This window comes from Cariama cristata, unplaced genomic scaffold (assembly GCF_000690535.1).
Source record: "Cariama cristata isolate BGI_N322 unplaced genomic scaffold, ASM69053v1 scaffold464, whole genome shotgun sequence".
NCBI lineage: Eukaryota > Metazoa > Chordata > Aves > Cariamiformes > Cariamidae > Cariama > Cariama cristata.
The window spans coordinates 34,124-50,927 of record NW_009614474.1 but is presented as its reverse complement, the minus strand read 5'-3'; the positions used below and the strand labels follow the sequence as shown (position 1 = coordinate 50,927).

At 41.4% G+C, this 16,804-nt stretch overlaps 1 protein-coding gene across 4 annotated transcripts in view; it reads left to right on the top strand.

Annotated features, from left to right (window-relative positions):
• The window catches only part of MAP2 (microtubule-associated protein 2), a 70,371-nt gene that overhangs the window by 21,780 nt on the left and 31,787 nt on the right, over nucleotides 1-16,804 (top strand). For 3 of the 4 annotated variants that reach the window (XM_009699411.1, XM_009699410.1, XM_009699412.1), the window contains exon 3: nucleotides 1,201-1,278. In XM_009699411.1, coding sequence (XP_009697713.1) covers nucleotides 1,201-1,278 — 78 coding nt within the window. Of the gene's footprint in view, nucleotides 1-1,200; nucleotides 1,279-13,224 lie in introns of all 4 variants that reach the window. The other variant, XM_009699408.1, reaches the window with a different exon arrangement.

Sequence of the window (16,804 nt, the reverse complement as noted above, 5' to 3'; positions counted from 1 at the left end):
CAGATTGCTTCACTGGGGCCTCGGTGAGGGAAAATGGATATTCAGTTCCATCTAGTTAGATAAGACATTTTAAAAATATTGTGAGAAGTGTATCTTCAGTTAGTGACTGTTGGTGTTAGCAGTTCCTGTGGTCAGTGACTGTTAAATAAGTGCAGGTAGAATTGCATTGTGATGAAGATATAAATGCTCTGTCCCCGGACAGCACATCTTAAGGACAAGTCACATAAGGGTCTCTTCCAAAGCACACTGAAATCAATAGAAGGAGGCCTGGCAAATTCTGCTGGGCCTTTGAAACTGGCCTTTCTATGCTTGGGAAGAAACCTTGAATCAGAAACTGAGATCTGTCTGTTAAGAGATGCCATTTATAAGACAGATCTGTTAAAACAGATTTGTTACCTTGTTTGTTTGTTTGTTTTTAAAAACATTGGTTAAGCCCCAGTAGTGGATCCGTTTTTAAAGAAAAAAAATTCTCAAAGTGATTGGTATGAAATCAGATGCAGAGGTTATGCTGAGTTCGTTTAAGGAGCAGTTTGTTTAGGATGCCGTCATACTTGAATTGAAATAGTTGAAAAAACATCATCTGGTGTCAGCATCTAGTCTCATGACTGGGAATGAATCTAAAACCTAGTCTAAGTGCATCTAAGACTTCAGTGTGCCTTGCTCAGCTGAATCACGTCATGGCTGACATAAGTTCCTTATGCTGATGTCTTTGTATTTAGGCAAGCAATATTTGCATGTATTCTGTGACTAACCTTGAACTCAGCAGAAAAAAAAGAAAGGGTCCAGAACATTTTTTGTTCGTGTACTCAAGGTAAATTGAAGAGATTGGATGCCAGTTTCTGATAGCGTCAATTTATAAAATCTCTGATGCTCAGATGCTTTATTGTTGTTGCCTTGGGTGACTGAAGGTTTTCTAAGTGGCAATACTGACTTAAAAGATTATTTTGTACTTGATTTTTGTATTGTACTCTCTGACCAGAATTTTGAAAATAATTCATACCATCTGGAAAAAAAGGAATCCTTTTATTATAACTTTAAAAATTTGTGTATCCTGAAAGGATCTGTCTGAAAATCCACTCGGCACAAGTCCCTGTCGAATAATTCTCTCAGCTGGGCAGAACAAGCTGACTGCAGCTTGTATCAAACATCAGTCTCCCTGGAATTAATTGCTGTATCTCATTTTCACTGCTTGATTTCTAGCAGTCGAAGAGTCAGCCAACCTGCCTCCTTCCCCGCCTCCGTCACCAGCTTCCGAGCAGACTGGAGCTCTGGAGGAAGGTAAGGGTCTCCTGGACGTTGCAGTGCACAGCTGTCAGCAGAGGGATGACACATGAATCTAAAGGATGGGGGAGTCGGAAAATGGAGTTACTTTCTGCACCTTCATGTGAAAAGATAAGGCATCCCCCAGCAATAACACCCCATCTGCAAACCAACTGCAATGCATGGATGAGGTAGACACATATGCACAGAGGTTACTGACAGGAGATGTTAAGTACGTCCATATTAAAGAAAAAAAGATGGTGATGCTCGCCTTTTTATGTGTTATATGCGGTATGAGCCAAGATGTCTGCTGTCTCAATGTGGTCACCAAAAATATGATTCAGTGTGGGTCATCTTTCTTTTCTTAGGATTTGTTTGGCTGCTTTTTTAATTACCATTAGCTTTGATTTTGGAATCTTAAGTGCATGAAAGCAAGGAGATTCAGAGTCAGATCGTTTCTTTGGCCTTCGACCTGTAATTCATGCTTCAATGCCTACGTGTATTGGGAGTTCTGTACACAGAATACAGGAGTCAAATTCTAGTCTCACAAAGCAAACTTTACTCTGTTCTCCACAATGAATGTTCAATTTCAGTAGTCCATGATCACTGCATTTTTCTCCTGCTAAAATCCCCTCCAACAAAGAACTTAAGCATTGGCTTAATTTAAGCAGAGGGCTAAACCCCAGTGAAGTTGTCACAATGGTAAGCATGTGCGTCAGTGCTTTGTTCAGCTGAAGACGACTGCTGCATCAAGGCCATCAGTACAGGGAGACAGCAATGTGTTAAAACTGAGCCGTATCGTGTGGATAAGAGGGAAGGATTTGGGTTCAGAATTGCCAGGGGACTGTCAGTTGAACTCTGCCATGTCAATAGCATTTTTGTGTGTCCGTTTATTTCCTTCTTGGATTTTCTTTTAGCATTTTTTCTTTCTTTTTTTTAAATAAATGCATGAAAATATTTTCTTAGCATCTGCTTGAACAAACTTTGTTGGTATTTTAACACAGAGGCTCTATTAATCTTGCAAGTGGATGGTTGCTACTTCATGTGCTAACGTAGTCTGACTCTCAGTGTGTCAGGACACTGCAGTTGAGCATCTTCCATCTGGCGGTCATCTTTGAGATAATGCAATTACAGGCTGTGTTAACAACAACATTTGTCAGTCCACTGTACTGGAAATGCCTATGAATGTGGTTAGTAACCAATATAAAGAATTTGATTAATTGATTGTTGGGTTTTTTTAAAAAAAAAAATCTGCCCATTGTGTGTTTGAAAAAATAGTGCAACAACAGTTCCTAAACTCATCACCCAGAGGTAACGGCAATCAAAACTACTAACTGAAAAGGAAGCTTGTAGGGCATTAGCCAAGGCTTTTAGAATCGTTACCAGGGTTTTACCACCATTTCTTAATATGTAGTTCACTTGACTGGTTCAGCATATGCTTTTTGATTTTTCGTGTCACAGTAAAGGGCTTGTTGTTCTGCTTCAGGCCAATGTCAGTGTTCTTCCATTACCTTTAGCTGAGGATTAGCTTTGCGTACTGTTTCTATCAGCAGCATTATTTGCACGTGTTTTAGGATTTCATAAAATACTCATATTGATTAATTGACAGGAGGTTGTAGATTGCCCCCTAAGCCAATGGAAACCATTTTGCTAGTTGTATTAACACAAGAAGGTTGCAAACCCCTATACAACTCGAGGTTATTATGAACTACTGGACTGTGCTGTTCCTAGCTGTGCCTATGACTCAGCAAGTCACTTAACATTGCTGTTTTTCTCTTTCCTTGCATGTAGAATTGAGTTAATATAATAGTATTTACTTACCTACCCTGCAGGGGTGGTTGCTAAGACTGAAAGGTCAGTATTTGGGAGATGTTTTGATGATTTATACAATGCCACAGTTTTTAAAAACATTCAAATAATTTCATTTAACGTTAGTCAAAAGAGACTTTTCCATGACAAGATTTTGATTCAACTCTTCATTTTTCAGAGCAGACAGCCTGTATAAATCCTGAAAGTGTAGGTTTGTAAGGGATGCATAGACAAACGATGTGCTGAGTCATTAATGCACTCTGCTGGAAGCTTCTCGTTTATGTCTGGCTCTGAAGCTGGAACTCACAGTAGAGTTGGTTGATGAACAGAAGGAACGTCTTGAAAAAAAATTTCACTGGAAGTATATTATGTTGCTTTTTTCCCAACATATCAGTGTTGTTAATTCAGTGTAGTTAATGGTAGTAAAAATCTGGTGTTCTGCGCTGTGTTAGAAGATGTGGTCCTTCTTTTCTGTGGGTAAGTTGAGCTCTTGCTGACTTGAGTGAGCCAGACCTGTCATTTTTTTATTCAGGCAAAACTCCCACTGAGAAGAATTTGCCTCAGTAGGGTTTGACCCCGTTTTACTGTACTTGTTTAAACCTTCAGTTCCATATACCATCTGGCTATCCATCCTCGTGCACCTTTACATTGTCTGTCTGTCTTTCTGCTCAGTAGAATACAATTTATGAATTTTGAACAAAAAGGTGGGCACTTGGTGTATGTATCTACCTTAGACCTCCTTTTTTCCCCTTTTCTTAGAACGTCTTCCTAATGCACTTGTCAGTGTGTTGCATTGCTCTGAATCCAAAAGAGACTTCCTTCAGTCATAGCAGGAAGGAAATCACTGTCATAGACATGACAAAGGTGGATGTGGCCAGCCATGCAGCAAACACAAATTAAAAAAAAAAAAAAGGTAGAAAAGACAGAGAGGTTTGTGGGTCAAGTGTGTTTCATGAGGGAAAGGAATCAGTGAATGTAGGTTTCTTTCTTTCATTTGGCTGCAGAAAAACATTCAAATGAACCTGTCCATTTTTACTGCTGCAGAAGGTAAGATAAATAATTTTCCTTATTGAAATTATTTCATTTATTTCAACCATAGTAACATAATTTTGCTCAGGAAATGAAATTTTCCCTAGCACCACGTATTCCTTTTATCAGTTGTATCTGGTCATGCAGGGCTGATGTGATATTCTCTTGCCAACTTGGCATTTCTTTCGCGCTCTGCGCCTTTTGACAATGGTCAACAACATCTTCATGTAAAAAAATTTCTAAATGTTACAAGATAGAAGGATGCTTTTGATGGGCTATCTTCCATTTTGAAATAGGCATTTCAGATTAGGCTTTATATACCAAATAAGAGTATTTAGCAAACTGAAAGGAACCAAATGTCCTCTAAAAATGGATCTATTTACAGTGAAAATTACTTCTTGAAAGGCATTTTCAAAAGATATGTGGAAACTAAAGCAGAATTAGCCTTTGTGAGAAATGATTTTAATCTTGGACTTTAGAATACATTGGGGATTTTTCCCATGCTTTGAGGTGAAAAAGAATTATTAGAAGGGACTAAAATAACAAAGAAAGGATTTTTCTTGTTGCTGAAATAAAAGTATATCCTCCTTTAGAGACATCATTATCCTGTTAATGAAATTATCTGCAGTAATTTTGAAAATATCTTTATTAAAACTGATAAATAAACAATGTAGATCTGTAATAGCCACAGACGTAAGAGCCCCAGACAATACTCGACATTGTACTCCTAACGATTTTGGACCATCACAACAATATGTATTAAGCATTTTTACTGTTGTCAGTTCCTGTACTTTTAAGAAGCAGAGGCAGGGCCTATATTTTCTTGCCTACAATCCATTCAGAGCCTATAAAGAAGTAATTTTCAGCCTTGTTTGCATCAGTATAAAGAAGTCCTGGGGTTTCATCTTCACTCTTGTTGATATATTTTACTTCTGAAGGGCCCCTGGATAAATATAACCCACAGCTGGATGGAGAACCTCCCCTTTCCCTATATTCTGCTTCTGGCCGCAACAACATTCCGTTCTTTTCTGCACAACATCCCAGTTCCAGCAGAAAAGGTGGCAAGTGCATCAGCCCTTTCCACTCTTATCTACAGTAGTACGTGGACTAGTGTGAGGGCACCCTGCAAAGAAGCAGGAGTTGTAGTTTTGAATCTTCTCAGGTTTAGGAGGGAACTGATTCCTGGTCTCTCGCACCCTGAGACGCGTCCTCGCCTCCTGTAAACTAGCCTTTTGCAAACTGTGAGCCCCCTCAAATCTGTCACTGAATTTTGTAGAAACTTCCGTGGAGAAGAAATCCACAGGTTCTGCATTGCAAGTGGATCAAGATGCTTCCCTGCAACCTTGCTGCTAGTTCTTGAGTACTAGGGAAGGGTGGGAGGCGCAGGTACGACCCTGTGTTTGGCGTCTCCTATTGCAGTGCTCTGCAGAGCTTCCTGCTCGGCAGAAGCAGGTTACTGGCTTATTTTTCCACCCCTACCTCTTTTAAGCATGCATAAACCCCTGAATCTGGGGTTTGGATTCCACTAGAAGAGTGAAGCAACTAAACTGTCAGTGATGCAGGCACTCTTTGTGCCCTGGAAGAAATTGTGATAACGATTCTCTTATACCAATACCACTCATGGGACTCAGTTTATATGCGTAGGTGCACATGGCATACCTTCAGTCCTGGCCAGCCTCAGGGCTGTTACGGAATCTTAAACATGGATAATCTTTCTTTTGCAACACTGTGATACATATTGGATTTGCTAATATTACCATGGATTAGTAATTTTTCTTGCTTTTTGTGGGTGATTGCGCCTGAACGGGTTGATACTACAGCATTCTTTTCCCAGGCGGAAGAAATACATGTCATTACGTTAGAGGATACTTGCTGCCTTGTTGCTGCAGAAAGCAGAGGGTGCATTTTTTTCAAGATACAGACGTTGTCTTGTCATGGTGTGCTATGGAAGGAAACTTAAAACTTAACTGTTATTTGCCAGGAACAACCTTAGAGCTCTTATAGATGGAATTGTTTTGAATAAAAATTGTTTTCCAAGACTTGGGTAATGGTAGTTACAGCAGCATTCATGAGCCATCTTGTTTTCGGGTCACACACAGGGATCTGGTTAACATCTGTTACGCTGCCTGTGTTAAAGCCTTGCTTTCTGACTCAGTGTTTTGGGATCTGAAGGGAAAGTTTTGGAGGCTCTGGGGAAACTCTTCAAGTTGTAAGTGCCTGGAGAAAGGCCAGGGACACCAGGCATGGACTTGTTCTTGAAGCTAGTAGGAAATCCAGTGGGATAGCTGCAGCTGCTAAAGGCACTCCATGAATGTAGTGTTCACCAAACTGCCAGTTGTCTCACACAGAGAATGGGATTAGACATATTTTTTTTAGTACTAGATGTTTAGTTTTTCATAGCTTTATTCATGGTGAGAGGGCACCTTAGCCTACAAAAGCTCTCAAGTCTCCTCTTTAGGTTTGTATAGATCAGATGGTAGGCCAGTCATTTTTATTGGGTGGTATTATTTTTATTTGTCTTGCAAAAACCAACCCAAGCTCCCCCTCCCTGTAGCTGGTGTAGTCCTGAGATGATGATGTGATTATCTGTGATGCTACAGTGACAGGTGAATAAAGCTGTCATTCCGAAGCATTGGCAAACGCTGAGGTGGGAACTAGTTCACCCACAGAAACGTGACACACCAGCATAAAATATAGGACTAACAGAGATTGCTGTGAGCAGCTTTATGTAGCCTTTATCAAGAAAAAAGGTAGCTAGCTATTTTGGGGAGGGGTTTTTTTTGTTGTTTAAATGTTACTTATTTATAGGGAAAAGAAGAAAGTGGAGAATTTTGAAATAGATACAATGAGAAATAAAACCACCATTGACCCAAGTGTAAGCTGGTTTGCTTTTTAATTAAAGGACTTTTTAAAATTTATACTTTCAAGTACTTCACCTGATGACTATGAGGGGTACAATATCAGCCCAATCAACTGTATAATACATATGGGTATCAGTGCAAGTTGTGAGGTGTGGTTTGTGTACAGTATGTGTTCCTCTAAATAAAGAGTGTATAGTTTTGAAATTCCCTTATGCCAACGGTGGGTTTCCGATGTTCATAAACACTGTAGGAAACGCCACGTACGTGGCCCATGTGTTAAAATGCACGGCTGCCTCATTCCTCCATCCTGTGTTAACTTGTAGCCTGGCCGATTTCATCCGCCCTGCAGTACGATGTAGTGGCTAGTGTTGCTAGTGCATGTGTCCATCCTGTCTTGTCTTTTCTTTGTCTGTCTGTCTGTCTTGCAGCTTTTGTCTGTGTGTGTCTATTTGTAGATGAAGGGGCGGAGGATAAGGTGGGACCGCTACACCACTGCCTTGCTGCCGGCAGGGAGTGGCGTAAACACCTGGCCCCCTCCATTTCAGTGTCTGTGCCCGATGATGAGCCCTACAATTCGGATGAGGAGTACTATGAACACCCTTTGTTCAGCTCAGAGTGGACTGGCTCTAGTACACGTCCCAGTGCCACAGTGAAGAGCACAGAGGTCTTGTTGGGCCATGATGAAGGTGAACTGAGCATGGTCCCATTTTGTTCCTCTTCCCCTCTACCCACCTGCCATCCATTCCATTCTCTATGTGCCTGGGATTGCTGCTTTCTGGGGACGGGAACCTAGTTGTGTTTTCTCCCCACGTGGAAGTGATGCTCCTCCAGAGTCTCTCCATGTCAAAGTGAAGCTGCGGCGCAAGCAATGAATGCAACTTTGGGGTCAGTGAAGCCATGGTGCCTGCTTAAATCAGGGCTCTTGGTCTACTGGCCTGGCTTGTAGCAAAAGCTAAAGGAGCAGCTACTTAACAGAAGCGTAAGTGAATTTGTTCTTTGTGCCAGAGAATTACTGCCAAGAACAGGGTGCAAAATAGGCCAAAAGATTGTTTACTGGAGGTAAGTCAGTGTTAACACAATGGGGGAAAAAAACCCATGCCTGTACCAAAGATAGCAGTGGAAGGTCTTTAATTCTGCAATAGGCAAAGGAAATCAATTTTACCCCAGTATACGCAGGTGACTTCAGGCAGTATTGGGTCAATTTTGATCTCCAGTTGTTTTGTGGATCCACTCAGTTAACATTGTGTCAGCTGACTGCGAACAAGGAGAGAAAAAAAAAAAAAAAAGAGTCTTCTGTTCCTGTGTTTCTGTATCTTCTTTTTCTATGGCCTGAGCACATCAGTAAGTGTTATTTTGTCGGTGGGGGTTACATAAAAGTGAAATGGCTTTTGAGGAATCAAGGGAGAATCTATTTCAGTGACTAACAGGAATGCTGACTTCTTCTCCAAGGCAAAATAGATCACATTTCATCTCGCAGCATTTGACTAACTCAGTCTTGGGACACAGGAGTGTGTTAAAAGTGAAGTTAAAAACAGTAGTGAATCCTCTAAAGGTTTGTGCATCAGGAAGATGGAGGTGTATACCTGAAATTTCTTGAAATGACCCAGTGAGCAAACCAGAGTCGTTCAGAATTAACAGGATAATACAGCCTAATATTGCAACAGCACCAGAAAGAGATCAATGGTAATAATTGAAGATTGTTAATGTCAGCATGTCTGCCTGAAGCTAGGGGAGACAGAAAATCACAGGAGTAGCCTTACTATAGCTGGATGCCTATAGCTGTACTGAGAGCCCTCCTGGATTGGTTATTTCATGGGCAGCTTCCTTTTCAGTCATACACATCTACCTCTGGTGAAAGTGTAAGATCTCAGAACATCTATGAGGGGAAAAAAAAAAAGGAGAAATAAGCTGGATCAGCAGTGAAAAGATAGACATTGTGAAACAGCCCTCCTCACTTGCTGCCTGTAAGCTAGCAGTTTGGCATAAAAGAGTCTGCTGCACAAAGGGAGTCTGTAGGATTCCTTCGTTAAGTCAGGCATAACTTTCTACTTTGGCGAGGAATTAGTTTTAATCATGTGGCATTGTGTGCAATGTCTCAGGAAAGGGAGGTGTCTATCTGAAATTTCTCAGAGTAAAATGAGAGGCTTTCCCTAAATTTTTTTGATTGAAAGGATGCACATACAAAACTACATAAAATCGGAAAAAGTAAAGCAAGCTATTCAAGTCAGGGCCTCTTGTAGCTGGGCACCTGCTGTTCTGCCAGGCTGCTTTTACAATCTGCCCATGTGTAAATATCCCTGTAACACTCAGGCGTTGGTCCAGTTCTGATTCTGAATCTCTGGCTTCTGTTCATTTAAGATATAGTATCTTACCTTAATTATATTTCTATATGTTATTAATAATGTGTTATACTTCACATAGTGATATTTTCTCAACCTCAAATAGTGTTTATATACCTTAAATCACATTTTAAAGGCCATAACTGAAGTGGATGGTTGATAGTCTGGTTTTCACTGGGCCAATTTCAGGAAAAAATCAAGCCCTTCTAAAGAGGTTTTATTTTAATACCAAGAGGCTGGATACAGCCACTTCCAGATTCAAAACCACTTTGTTCTAAGTCTGATTCAACAAAGTCCTTAATCACGAGACACACTTTAAACCCAGGGAGGTCATCATGTTGACTGGAGCATGGCTGCCGGTCGGCTGCTGAAGTATGTTGCTGAATCAAAGGTTTCACACTTACTCCTGACTTCTTATCAGAGGGGATACTAATAGAGCACAGTAATATTCTGTCTGAGTAGCAATGTCAGGAGTACCGTCCAGAATGGAGACTTTTCTAATCGTTCTTTTGCCATGGCATGAGTAAAGACTGTTCTTGATACTACTATACTGATCCTAACAGCCCCCAGACTGAGTGATGTGTTTGAGAAATTCAGATGAACAAATAGTTATATTGCACTCATTGGTTTCTTTGACTTAATTGGTGATGAGGAGCCTGAGGGCTAGTGGGGAAACAGAAAAGAAGATGAAGAGTCCTTGTATTAAAACTGTGATTTTCACATGCAGAGTTCAGAAGTCAGGCAGCCTAAGGGAGAAATTGTTTATAAACCCGCTCAGTGTGGGAATCTTGGCTGGATTCTTGTGAAACCATTAGTTATCAGCCATGCACGAGGCTTAATAAGATTATGGAAGTGCCTCAATATTTTGCCAAATCCAGGATTCATGTGATAGATTGAGTTACTGGCATTTAGCAGTCAGTATTGCCAAGGTCAGTGGAAAGAAATCAATGCCTCGTACCTTCCTCCACCTCAGTTGAATGTCTTGTGCTGGATTAAACAGTCCATTTATTGGAAAAATATCAGTGTACTTTGAGCTCATTGATGCATTGGTGTTGTCAGAGCCATCCATCATTCAATACCATCTCCATTTGCAATGAATATTTGACCCACAGTCATCTTTGGGAGAGGTATACCTGTAAAGCACTTTCAGCTCTCATCTTACAACATAAACTTGTTTCTCTGGGGGAGACAGGGTTTTTTTGTTTGATTTTTTTTCCCTAAGGAAAATTCAGTTCCACAGTGGCTAAAATGGACTGGATACTACAGTCCTTTGACATACTGAAATCCAAAATGTTCAGAGCTGAAAGTGTTATGTAAAAGCAGTCCTGTTGAGCTGTGTGCTTGGTGTTTACTGTTGGTGTTGACGTTGCCTCCTTTTTCCATCCCCAAGAAGAAGAACCAGTAGAGAGTCTGATGGCTGTGGAAGCAAAACCTGCTGCTCTTCCTGGGAAGCAACTGGGGAAAGAGCAGGGGCCCATTGAGCCTTCGGACCAGGCAAAGGGCCTCTGTGTGGGTCAGGCGGATTCTGGTTTGGAGGCCAAAGTGTGTCATGAAGACAAAGTGCCAAGTGTGGCATCCAGCAGGGAGAGTGTAACCGTTGTGGCGGAAACACCCCTGAAAGACACATCCCCTTCCTCGGCTGAGGAAGGTGTGTCCTCTTTAGGTTTGCATGTGTTTGCTGCCGGTGAATCCTTCTCCAGCTTTCTCCAGTGCTTTCCAAGGCTGCTTCATTTCCTGTTTTTCCCATTTATTAGTACGAATGCTCTTGTTATTATGCTTGGAGAGTGTGTAGTGGATAATATGATTGCACAGGTGCTGTATGACAACATGGTTTCCCACCACTGCGGCTGATTCCTGATTTTTTTACTTTGCCATGATAAAATACGCTTTGCAGCTAAGCTGATTCCTCTGCGTAAGCCTTTTTCCCCCATCTCAGATGTGTTTGCCAGTCACATTGCTAATCTATGTATATTTTTTTCTTTTTGGTGCAGAGATTCATCTGCTTTTCTTTCAAAAAGTAGATTTCTTGACTTTGACTATGACATAAAGAGGCTTAAACTGTAGAAATGTTTTCATTTGCAGTCTGCAGGTTTTTTGTTTGTTGGTTTGTTTGTGGTTTTTTTTTTTTTGGTATGTGCTTCAGTGCATTCTGGTTTAGCTTCCCTAAAGCTATTGCTTCTTATGTCATATCCTTGCCATTCATTGCCACCCCTCCTCTCCTCAGTCATTGCCAGAACTCTGATTTTTTGTGTGTCTTACCTTGTTACAAATGTTTAACCCTGCTGGAGTGCCCTTCTTAGGCAAAACCTCCATCACTTCCACTGGGATGTTTGCCTTCAGAGTGAAGTTTAGGATTGGTTGCATAGGGTGGAGTTCTGATGTGCTTACTGGACAAAATATTTACTGCAATCGTCTTTCAGTACATGAGAACTAGGCTTCAAGGTTTTCCTTTTAATGGTATTTCTCTTCAGCCAGTGCAACAAGGTGTAAAGACATGTTGTATGGAGTAGTGATGTACCCATTCACTACCTGGCTAAGAAATGCTGCCTTTGGGAGGCTGGCGTTCTGACTGGCCCAGCTAAAAAATACTAAATTCCTTTGGCAGTCAGAATATATTTTGATGCCATTGGTATTGTTCATTTGCACTGCAGTAGGAGGCACAGTAAGATATATAAAGAAAGTCAGTATCTAGTTATTTAATTTCTGTGAAATGAGTATGACAGCTCAATGGCCATGGCTTTATACTTCATAGGGTTTGCAAGTAAGTCACCAATTGTAAAAATGTAAAGGAGCAAAATTCCTGTAGTTGTAGACCTCTGTTTTTTCTAGCTGTAGAGTTTAGAATGGCAGTTGCTTTTTTGACTAAATGTTAACATATGCAAATGTTTAAAGAACGACCAGTACTTTGATACTAATTGTTTTAAAAAAATAAGATTCATCAGAGCAAAAGGATGGCTCCATGGGCTTTAAATCAGACATGAGGAGATTCAGAGTTGGCCCAATGCTTGTTGTAACAAACTTTAGAAAAAAACTCATAAAACTTTTTTTTACAGATTTATGCAGAAAGCTCTGCTGCCTTCTGCAGTATCTCTCTTCATATTTTCCATGATAGGAAGATTTCCATATGATAGGAATCATAATTTTCCATGGGATATTAAAAAAGAACAAGCTATTAATGATTAACAGAGCATGTATTTAAAAAAATTAACTAGGTATTACTGCCTAAAAATACAGTGGCAGACTGCAAGAGTAGCATTTTCAGTTTCGAATTCACTTAATTAGGGCCTGATCTGCAGTCATTGAAACATCCCAAATATTCTTTGACTTCAGTTACAGCTGAAGATTTTTGTCATTTGCCAACGAGTGAATGTCAAAATTTGGTACAATTAAAAAACCAGCCTCTTCTGATGCTTGCAAAGCCTTTTGTATGCATTATTTCTTTAGTTCAGGCTGCATGTAGAAGAAAAAATGTAAAAAAGGTACAGAAATTCATAACTATATGTTTTAAATGTCAGCAACACACAAAGATACTATTGATTGGACTTAATCTTGTAGACTTGACTAACGCAAAACTAACATATAAGCTACAGAGTCCAGCAAAGCATACGAATGAAGTGAGGATTACTTGTGGTTTTGGTGTTGTATACAAACCGTGAAGATGAAGAATTCACATGAAATCATCTCATTTTAGTGGTCACATGTTTATATGTGTACAACTCATGTTTCCACTATACAACCTCATACATTGAAAGGAAACTAGGATTTAACACTTTAAAGCAGATTTCTAGGTGGATGGCCTTGCTGCATGTTTGCATCTTTCTCCCTCTCCTTTCCATCACTCATACCAAGATGTTGTAAGCCATATGACTGCCTGCCTGTAAGTGCTTTAAATAATTTTGTTATAAAACCCAAACAAACTACTTCAGATTTACTTGCAGCCACGAAGATGGAATTCCGTGTCCAGGAGGGCGCACGCCCTTTCACAGCAGAATCGTTAGACACAAAGCAACGTGAATCTGGGAAAGACAGTAAGACTGGTGAGCAACCTAAACATGATGCCTTAGTTCCACAGCCAGCAAAAACAGAGGCTATAGATAAAAAGGATTCACAGAGCAAAGACAAAGAAAAAATCCCTTCGCCTCTATCAGAACAGATCTTGGAAACTGATTCACAAAAGAAAGGGGAAGCCAGTTTTGCAGAACCTGCTGCCAAGCCTCCTGCTTCTCAAGTGCAAAAGGACTTGTCATCTGAACTGCCTAAAGGGACCAAAACAGAAGAAAGGACTGCAGATGTGCCCTCATCATCCAACCAGGTTATGTCTATGAAATTTAAAGATGACCTTAAAGATGTCCAACATCTTGCCATCAGCTATGGTGAAAGTTCTCTATTGCTATCAGAACCCAAGGCAGAAGCAGCCAAAAGTGAACTTCCTTCAGGACCATCTCCTGCTGTCCCCCAGGAGCTCCCACTCAAAGACGGTTCCAAAACAAAACAGGAACCCACTGACCAACTGTTTGCCAAAGATCTCACTAAAGATGAACAGATCCACAGAGACAGGACACTAGCTCTGCAAGAAGTCTCAGACGTAACTGTAGATGGCCTGAAAACGCCAGGCACCCAGAAAATCCCTGCATGGGGGGAGGAAAAGGACATGACCAAAGATGAGAGTGATGAGGAAGAAAGGTACGACTTCTATGATAAAGGGGAGGCTCGAATATTAGATGATGGTAGATTTACCACAAAACCTGAAGTTAAAACACTTTCCCTAGACAAAGCAGACTTTCAAAAGGATGGTGAAGCTAAAAAGTCACCTGATATTGTCAAAGCAGAAAAAGAAATGGACCAAAGTGGGCTCCCAGCAGCAGTAGACATGAAAAAGGAGGTGCAGCCAAGCACAGAGGTACCCCCAGCCAAGTTAAGCCATGAACTGACTCTTGAGAAAACAGTAGAGCACCCTGTTACCACTCAGTTATCCAGAATAACAGAGAAAGCCCCTGAGGCACCAGGTTTAACCACTGACACAACTCCTACTCTAGAAGCTTCTCAAGAGAAAGATGTTAAAAAAGATACCAAGGAGGATAAGACAAGTGTTTCAGCTCCTCATCAAATGAAAGAAGAGGAGGATCGATCGGGAATGTCGAAGTATTTTGAAACGTCTGCTCTGAAAGAGGAAGCCTTCAAAGCAGACCCTCTGAAACAAGGCAGTGATTACTATGAGCTAAGTGACACTAAAGAGAGTGTGTATGAGCCTTATCAGACAGATCGTCTAATACCCGAAGACAAAGAGGAGGAAGAGGAAGAATTACAGACAGAATTGGATCAGCAGCAGAGTGTGCCTGCTCATGAAATAGGGTACAGTACCCTGGCTCAGAGCTTTACACCAGACAGATCTGAAGAACCAAGTTCCCCAACAGAAAGAATGTTCACTATTGACCCCAAAGTCTATGGGGATAAGAGAGAGCTCCACAGTAAAAATAAAGATGACCTAACTCTGAGCAGGAGCTTGGGACTTGGGGGGAGATCTGCAATTGAACAGAGAAGTATGTCTATTAACTTGCCCATGTCCTGCCTGGATTCAATAGCTCTAGGATTTAGCTTTGGTCATGCACATGATCTTTCTCCCCTCGCTTCAGATATTCTAACTAACACTAGTGGAAGTATGGATGAAGGTGATGACTACTTGCCAGCAACCACACCAGCACTGGAGAAGGCTCCCTGCTTCCCCATTGATAGTAGAGAGGAAGATGAGCAGCCCGTTGAAGAAGAAAAAGCAATGGCAGAAGAAAAAGTCCAGCCTGAGACCTTGGCCGAATCGCCTTTCCTGGCCAAAGATTATTACAAAAATGGGGCTGTCCTGGCTCCTGACCTGCCTGAAATGTTAGACTTAGCAGGAACAAGATCTCGATTAGCCTCCGTGAGTGCAGATGCTGAGGTGGCGCCAAAGAAGTCAGTTCCTTCTGACACTGTTGTGGAAGACAGCAGCACAGCCCTGCCACCTGTGACAGATGAAGACCACGTAACTCTAAAAGCTGAAAGTCAGCTAGAAGACTTGGGCTACTGTGTTTTCAGTAAGTACACGGTCCCACTCCCTTCTCCAGTTCAGGACAGTGAGAATTTAACGAGCGAAACCTGTCCCTTTTACGAAGGCACAGATGAAAAACTGAGACGTGGCCTAGCTCCCGACCTGTCTTTAATAGAAGTAAAGCTGGCAGCGGCTGAAAAATCAAAAGAAGAATTCCTTGGTGAAAAAGACTTAGGTCAGCATGCCACTGGTGAGTCCGTTCTAGTGAGGGACTTTGAGCAGGAGAAAAAAGAGAAGCTGGATACTGTGCTAGAAAGAAGTGAAGATCAAGTCGACTCTAAAGAGGTCTATCCCATTAAAGGTGCCGAGCTAGAGAAGACAAGACCTGACGCAATCTTAGAAATGAAAGAAGAAAGCGTGACTGACAAAGTTCATGTAACTGATGATACCATATATGACAGAATATCAGCTTCAGAGATAGCAATAGAAAAGGATGCTGTTTCTTTGTTGATGGAGAAGGAGGAGAAGACTCTCAGTGTTGTTCCTGAAATAGCTGAGATAGAAGCTCCAATTAAACCAGACTACAATGCTATAAAGCACGATATGGAAGTGGCTGCAAGGAGAGCAGACCAAGAATATCAGAGTCAGTTAGACAGTAAGATCAGTGAGGTTGTTTCTCTCCCTTCAGGGAAGGACAAAGCTTCTGTTAAAAGAGAAGAGCCTGAACCCAAAGACACTCAACAGAAAGATGAGACCATCTTGTCCAGAGAAGCAAAGGATGTAGATGTACTTTCCAAGACCGAGCCTAGTTATGTGAAGGATGGCACCAAACTGTCGGAAACAGAAATTAAGGAAAAAGTAACTAAGCCCGATCTGGTACATCAAGAGGCAGTTGATAAAGAGGAATCTTATGAATCTAGTGGAGAGCATGATCAAGCCCAAGAAGGTTTGAATGGAGAATCCTTGAAACCAGAGGATATCAAAGCAGAACTTCCAAAAGCTCCTGTATCTGGGGAAGAGACACCTGCACAGTTACCAGCAAAGGAGCCTTCTGTGGAGCTCCTCCTTCCAAAAGCTGAGCCTCTCCAGGAAGAGCCTGCTGAGATTCAGATGGAGAGCATACCACAGCCTGCAGAAGAAACTGAAAAGATTCCTGATACAGCTGTGAAACCTATGGAAATCCAAAAGCTGTTGCCATGTGAAGTGACAGCTGGGGCCACAAAGGGGCAAGAACATGAGGAAGAAGAGGTAGAAGTAGGGCAAGAAGAAAAAGAAGAGGATAAACAGCATCTTGTATCAGAAATGCCTCCAGAAATAGACTTGGGGAAACCTACTGCTGAAGAAATGCTAGCCACGGGTAGCCCAGAAGCACTACCTGAACTGAAAGGCATTATTGAATCAGTGGTGACAGTAGAGGATGACTTTATCACAGTGGTGCAGACAACGGTTGATGAGGGTGAATCCGCTTCTCACAGTGTGCGCTT